Here is a 6,854-nt window from a genome sequence, read left to right as displayed (position 1 = left end):
CCATGTGTTGGACTGAGGGGGGGACCACAAGGAAGCCCTGCGGCACCTCTGAGACCCCTTTGAGGAGGGCACAGTCCACCCACCCAGCTCTCACGACCCGGCCCTGCTGCCCAGTGAGGCAGCGGGCCTGGACCATCACACATCACACTCATGTCTCTCTGCCTTTCAGGGTGCCCACAAGTGACCTCTCTGCCAGGGAGGGCCATGAGCAACTCCACTGAGACCTTGGTGACGGAGTTCATTCTGCTGGGCTTCCCGGAGCTGTGCCACCTGCGAGGGCTGCTGTTCGGGTCATTCCTCATCGTCTACGTGGTGACCGTCCTGGAGAACCTGGTCATCGTGGTGACAGTCCGAGCCAGCCGCCAACTGCACACGCCCATGTACTTCTTCCTGGCCAACCTGTCAGTGCTGGAGACCCTCTACACCTCAGTCACCGTCCCCAAGTTGCTGGCTGGCCTCCTGGCATGGGCAAGGACCATCTCCTTCTCAGGATGCCTGACCCAGCTGTTCCTCTTCCTCTCACTCGGCTCCTCTGAGTGCTTCCTCCTGGCCACTATGGCCTGTGACCGGTACCTGGCCATCTGTCGCCCGCTGCACTACCCAGCCATCATGGACTCAAGGCTGTGCCTGCACCTGGCCCTCACTGCCTGGCTGGGTGGCTTCCTGGCCTCCTTTGTGTCCACGGCTCTCATCTCCCACCTCAAGTTCTGTGGCCCTAACGTCCTCAACCACTTCTTCTGTGACATCTCGCCCCTGCTGCAGCTCTCCTGCACCGACACCACCGCCATCGAAGTCGTGGACTTCGCAGCAGCCCTGGCTGTGCTCTCAACCTCCCTGCTGGTGACCATGGTGTCCTATGGCCACATCCTGGCCACAGTGCTGAGGATCCCCGGGGCGGCCGGCCGCAGGAAGGCCTTCTCCACCTGTGCCTCCCACCTGGTGGTGGTGGCCATCTTCTACACCACCACCATCTTCATGTACGCCCGCCCTCACGCCATCAGCTCCTTCGACCTCAACAAGCTGGTGTCTGTGGTCTACTCGGTTGTGACCCCCCTGCTCAACCCCATCATCTACTGCCTGCGGAACCGTGACATCAGGGAGGCTCTGGCCAGACTCCTCCGGGCCCCTGGCCCCTCCTGAGCACCAGCTGCAGGAGGAAGAACTTCTGGATCCCTCCCCTCTCATCTGCTCAGTCGCTGGCCCACCACCAGGCAGGCCATGGCTCCCTCCCGCCAGTGCAGGGGCAACTTCCCCTCTTCCCCACCTCACCTCACCTAGGAAGGAGCTGCCAAAAGCACAGAGTGGCCCTGAGAGCATCTGGGCGAGCAGTGGAAATGCCAAAGGCTCCAGCCTCTCCCAGGCAGCATCAGCACCAGAGCCGGGGACAGCTCCTCAGCTCCCAGCAGCGCCCTCAGCCCAGGAAGAACTTGGTCTCAAACTCATAGGAGGGTCCTTCTGCACTGTCCTTCCCCAACCACCTGGGGTCTGCTCAGGTTCTGCGGTGGCCAGACCCTCTGCCTGGCCCTCCTGGGCCCTGCGTACCTTGTCCCAGAGCCCACTGGGATGGCCTCCTTTGCCTGAGGTCCCAGCTTGTCAGAGCAGACCCTGCGACCAACCCCAGCCAGCTGGACAGTGGACTAAGGGCTCCAGAGGAGTCCAGGCAGCGCCATTGGCCACACATTTGCCACCTTTCCTCAGAAACAAGAATTTTTCTTTATCTAAAACCTGATGGGTCTAACGAATAGATGGCAAACCATTCCTGGCTTTTCTGCCTTTTCTCTCTTCTCTGGTGCTTGGGGACAGAAATTAGGCTAATGCAGCACTTCCCTTCTTATTGGGCCATGGCCATTGGTCAGGGCGAGCACTTCTCTCACTTGATTTCATCTTTTTTTCCCACATTCCCATCCCATTCCCTTCATCACAGCCACCCAAGTAATAGGTTTAGTATATGTCCCTGGAGATATGCATGCGTTATCAATAGATGTGTCCTGTGCTTTGTGTGTGAGAGGTTTAAATTCATGTAAATGATTTTGCCCTGCAAATCTTCTCTTTCTTACTATTTTGCTTTATTTTGAGGTTATGTCATTAGGTACATGAAATTTAGAATTATCATCTTGGTCAGTTTAACCTTTTATCATTATGAAGTGTTGCTCTTTGTGTCCAGTAATGCTTTTTGCCATAATCTGTAAGGCTTAAAGTCTACTTTCTCTGACAATACAGCTACATCAGCTTCCCTTTCATTAGTATTTATTTGCATAATATATATTTCTAACTGCGCTGGTTATTAATCTGTCGTCTCTTACCTTCTAACCACCCTTCTATTGTCAGCTCTGTGATGCTGGAGCTGGAACTCTGCAAACCACATTTCTGCTTTGCCAGCTGCTGCCTGTTTCTGTTGAGAAGTCAGCTGTTTGTTTTATTTTTACTCTTTTTAGGTAATTGCATTTCCCACACTTCTGGAAGCTTTTAACGTCTTCTTCTTGTGTTTGGTTTCCAGGGTATGTTTCTCTTTGGGTTTGTCATGCTCGGAGTCTGTAATGCTTCTAGAATTCGTGACTTGCTTCCTCTCATCAGTTTTTGAAAATTACCACCATTGTTTCCGTAAACACTGCGTCTGCCTCATTCTTTCTCTCCTCGCCTTTTGGTTCCAATAGTACGTGGATGTCAAGATCTTTTTGTAGTGTCCCCTCTGCCTTCTATCAGCCTGTTCTGTGTGCTGTATGATTTTTTTCCTCTCTGTGCTTTCTTCTGGATATTTTCTTCTGATCTTCCAGGTTACGAATTCTCTCTAGTCATAGCTAATCCGCTGTGTTCTTAAACGTATTTTTTTTAGTTCTACATTTCCTTTTGGTTCTTCTTACAGTTTCCCATTCTCCATCAAAATTCTCAACTTGTTTTCTTCCTGTAGACATGAACAAGCTCCCACAGTCTGTTGGCGATGCCCTTCTTCTCTTGTGCTGGTGTCTCTGTTCCTCGCCAAGACTGGGTAGTTTTATCACTGTGGCTTTTCCACACCATCTTCATATCTGACAGGGTGAGTCCCATGTCTTTGGTCTTCTTTTTCAAAATTAGTTATGCTAGACCTTCATTTTTCCATATGGCCTCAGATCCCTCGGGTTCTGTATTAGTCCACTAGGGCTGCCATGACAAAGTCGCCAGGCCAGGAGCTTAAACAACAGGCATTCATCCTCTCACAGTCCTGGAGGCTGGAAGTCTGAGACGAGGCGTCACAGGCTTGGTTCCTCCTGAGGCCTCTCTCCTTGGCATGTAAATGCCGTCTTCTCCCTGCGTCTTCCCACGCTTGTCCCTGTGTGTGTGCCTGGCTCTTATAAAGACACCAGTCAGATTGGATTAGGGCGCACCCCAATGACTTCATTTTACCCTAATTTCCTTGGTAAAGACCCCATCTCCAAATACAGCCACATCCTGAGGTCCTGGGGGTCAGGACTTCAACATATCAATGAGGAGGAGGGAAATGCAATTCACAATTCAGCCTAGAGCAGGTTCCTTTAAAACTTCCGCAGACATTTTTATTGGAATGTCTTTGAATTTATGGGATAATTTGTGGAGAATTTTCACACAAAATTGTCACCTTCACAATATTAAGTTCACAATACAAGTACTACCCTTGTTTACTCCTCCGTTTATGCAGCTTCATGTTCTTTAATAATTTTTTTGCCATAGAGATCTTTTGCATTGTGGAAGGTTACTTATAGTGTTGGTTGCTACTGTGAATGGCATTTTATTACATGTTTTCTAGCTATTTCTTGTTCGGGTACAGAAATTTTATTTTATCAAGTCTAAGATACACATGTGGCTGCAAGTCAGAGCCTCCAGGTAGCAGTCGCTACACAAACAGGGGAAGAGTCAGGCAGTGGCGGTGCAGGGGCCGTGGAGCAGCCTAGTGGTGCGTCTGGCCTGGATCTTCCCTTCTTCCACCCACTCAGCCTGCGTATTCAGCACCCTGCGGTCTTCACAGGGCAGCGGCAACGCCTGGCACTGAGTCCACAGCCTAGGAGAAGATCACGCACGTTCTGCGTAGCCCTCTTTTTCAGGAGCTAAACCTCTCCCAAGCACCCTCTCTGTATCCTCCAGCTTTGGGTGGCAGGTGAGAAGTCAGTGTCACGTGCTCAGCGTCTGTGGGCAGGCATGACTGTCAGGGCCGCCAGTCTGCAGAGTCTGCCACTCTTCGATGCAGCATTTTCTTCCTCTTAGCCGTTCTGCCAATATCTTGTTAACAGAAGCAGTGAAAGCAGGCCATCTTTTCTTGTTCATATCTTTTGAAGGGAGTACATCTAAAGGCTTTCCATTAAGTATAACATCGTCTGAGGCTTTTTAAAATATGGCCTTTATCAAGTTAAAAATTCACTTCTGGGGCTTGCCCTGTGGCCGAGTGGTTAAAGTTTGCATGCTCCACTTCGGCGGCCCGGGGTGTCAACAGTTCAGATCCCAGGCAGGGACACGGCACTGCTCATCAGGCCACGCTGAGGCGGCGTCCCCACATAGCACAACCAGAGGCACTCACAACTATAATATACAACTATGTACTGGGGGCCTTTGGGGAAAAGGAAAAAAAAGAAGATTGGCAACAGTTGGTAGCTCAGGTGCCAATCTTTAAAAAAAAAATTCACTTCTATGACTACATTTCTTGGCGTTTCTCCCCCACCAAAGAGCTTGGCTCTTTTCATATACTTATTGGCTGCTTATGTATCTTCTTTGGAGAAATTTCTATTCAGATCCTTCACCTTGTTTTATAATCGAGTTGTTCATGTTTATATTATTCAATCGTAATAGTCTTTTTTAAATTCTAGATATAAGTCTCTTATCAGATGTATGATTTGCAAATATTTTCTCCTATTTGGTTGCCTGTCTTTTCAATTTTTTGTAGTGTCCTTAAACACTGAAGGTTTTAAATTTTGAAGTCCAATTAGTCTATTTTTCTTTTATTTGCCAGTCCTTTTCGTGTTACATCAAAGAAACCATTGCCAACTCTGAAGTCATGATGATATACCCCTACATTTTCTTCTAAGGGTTTTATGGTTTTAGTTCTTTGGTTTTTGACCCTTTTTAGTTAATTCTTGTACATGGTGTGAGGTGTGGGTCCAACTTCATTCTTTTCCATGTGTATGTCCAGTTGTCCCAACACCACTTGTTGAAAAGACTATTCCTTCCTCACTGAATCGTCTTGGTAGCTTTGTCAAAGTCAGTTGGCCATAGTTATGTGGGTTTATTTCTGGACTCTCGGTTATGTTCCATTGATCCATATGTCTGTCCTTTTGCCAGTGCCACACTGTCTTGATTACTGTAGCTCTGCAGGAAGTTTGAAGTCAGGAAGTGTGTTGTCGGGTCCGTCAGCATCGTGCTGAGCCTCGCTGGTGGGCCGCCTGCTGCCCTGTGGATCTGGAAACCCCCAGAGGAGAGAGACTCCTGCACTGTTGTGAGCATCCTCACAGCCCTGAGGCCAGTCTACCCGTGTGGCAGGTGCTTGCTGGTTGTTATTAACCAATGATTCGCACAGATACTGAGGCTCCTGCGTTACAAATATGGCTACGTGTCACGGGCCATGAGATAAACTAGGGTTGCAGGGCCCCTTGACCACTGGTTATTTATATGAATCAACGTCATCCCTTTCAGAAAACCGTGTGTCAATCAGGAAAATCAGACACAGCTGAAGTTACATCGCGTCTGAATAAATCAGAAGAATTGTTCCAGTCTTGAGCTGCTGACACTACTGCGTTGACTGTCCCATGAGACAGAGGATTATTGGTCAGAGGTTAAAAATACGTGCTGACTGATTGAGTTGGAGGCTTGGGACCAGTGGCTGTTTCTTCTGTGAAGTTAAGGACCACTGTAAATTAACCACGGCCCCTCTGTTGGTTCCCTTGCAATTTCTAAGACTAATTTCTATGTGTCACATTCTGAACTTGGTCACTAAGATAAACGGTGAGACTCTCCTTGTGCGTGATGTTTTCTCAGCTCTACATGCTGGGCACGTTGGAAACAGAGCCCCAGCAGGTGCCCTGTCCATCCGTTGTGGGCCTTTGACCCCGCAGGGGAAGGTGTCAGCTAAAGTGAGCTCTCCGCGCCTCGTCACCCACTGCCAGGGGCCCCGCTGGAGGCTCGGGTTGGGCTGGGGACTGCCAGCGCTGACTCTCTCAGACTCTCTGTCCTCAAGGGCAGGACGCTGTGTCCCCTGACCCTGAGGCGCCCAGCATCGGGCTCAGCACTTGAAACTGGTGGTGGAAAAACCCACCTCATCAGGCCAACATCAGCGGCGAAAGTCAGGGGGACCATGTGTCTCCTGATAGGACGAGATGAGGACGGCAGCGCACCTCTGTAGTGTGTCTCCCAAAACCCACCCCCTGGTGTGATCGTGGGAAAAACAGCGGACAATCCCCATGAGGGCCACTCTGCAGAACACCTGACCAGCTCTCCACAAAGCTGGCAGGGTAGACACAACCACGGGAAGTCTGAGAAACCGCCAGCTAGAGGACCCTGACTGTCCCGTGGAGTCCAGACGGGAGCCCGGACAGAGAAGGGACGCTGGGTGAAAACAAAGGCAATCTGCACAAACCATGGACTTTAGCCGACAAACATATCAATATTGGTTCATTAATGACAACCAGCACATCACACTCTGTCCCATGTCGAAAGTTGGGAAACTGGGTGTGGGGCCTCAGGGACTCTCCATGCCGTCTTCTCCAAATTTACGGAAATCTAACAGCTGTTCTAAAAACTGAAGTCTGTTTCAAACGAATCGCGTCCTTCCTGCAGGGATTGGCGCACTCAGCTCTCCTCTGAGATCCGCCGGGGGAGAGACCCTTGGCAGAGGAGCTGTCAGCTCATGCGTTCAC

At 50.0% G+C, this 6,854-nt stretch overlaps 1 protein-coding gene across 1 annotated transcript; it reads left to right on the top strand.

Annotated features, from left to right (window-relative positions):
• Window positions 1-204: 204 nt before the first annotated feature.
• LOC124235260 (olfactory receptor 226-like) lies at window positions 205-1,140 on the top strand. Its single transcript, XM_046652846.1, has one exon. It carries the CDS (start codon window positions 205-207, stop codon window positions 1,138-1,140), a length of 936 nt encoding a protein of 311 aa, XP_046508802.1.
• Window positions 1,141-6,854: the final 5,714 nt, after the last annotated feature.

The sequence above is a fragment of the Equus quagga genome, chromosome 2, assembly GCF_021613505.1.
Source record: "Equus quagga isolate Etosha38 chromosome 2, UCLA_HA_Equagga_1.0, whole genome shotgun sequence".
Lineage (NCBI taxonomy): Eukaryota > Metazoa > Chordata > Mammalia > Perissodactyla > Equidae > Equus > Equus quagga.
The sequence above is the reverse complement of the archived record's forward strand: the minus strand, read 5'-3'. Positions and strand labels throughout refer to the sequence as shown.

Bases quoted from the DNA above. Each gene is read 5' to 3' on its own strand.
- LOC124235260 (XM_046652846.1), top strand. From the start codon at position 205: ATGAGCAACTCCACTGAGACCTTGGTGACGGAGTTCATTCTGCTGGGC.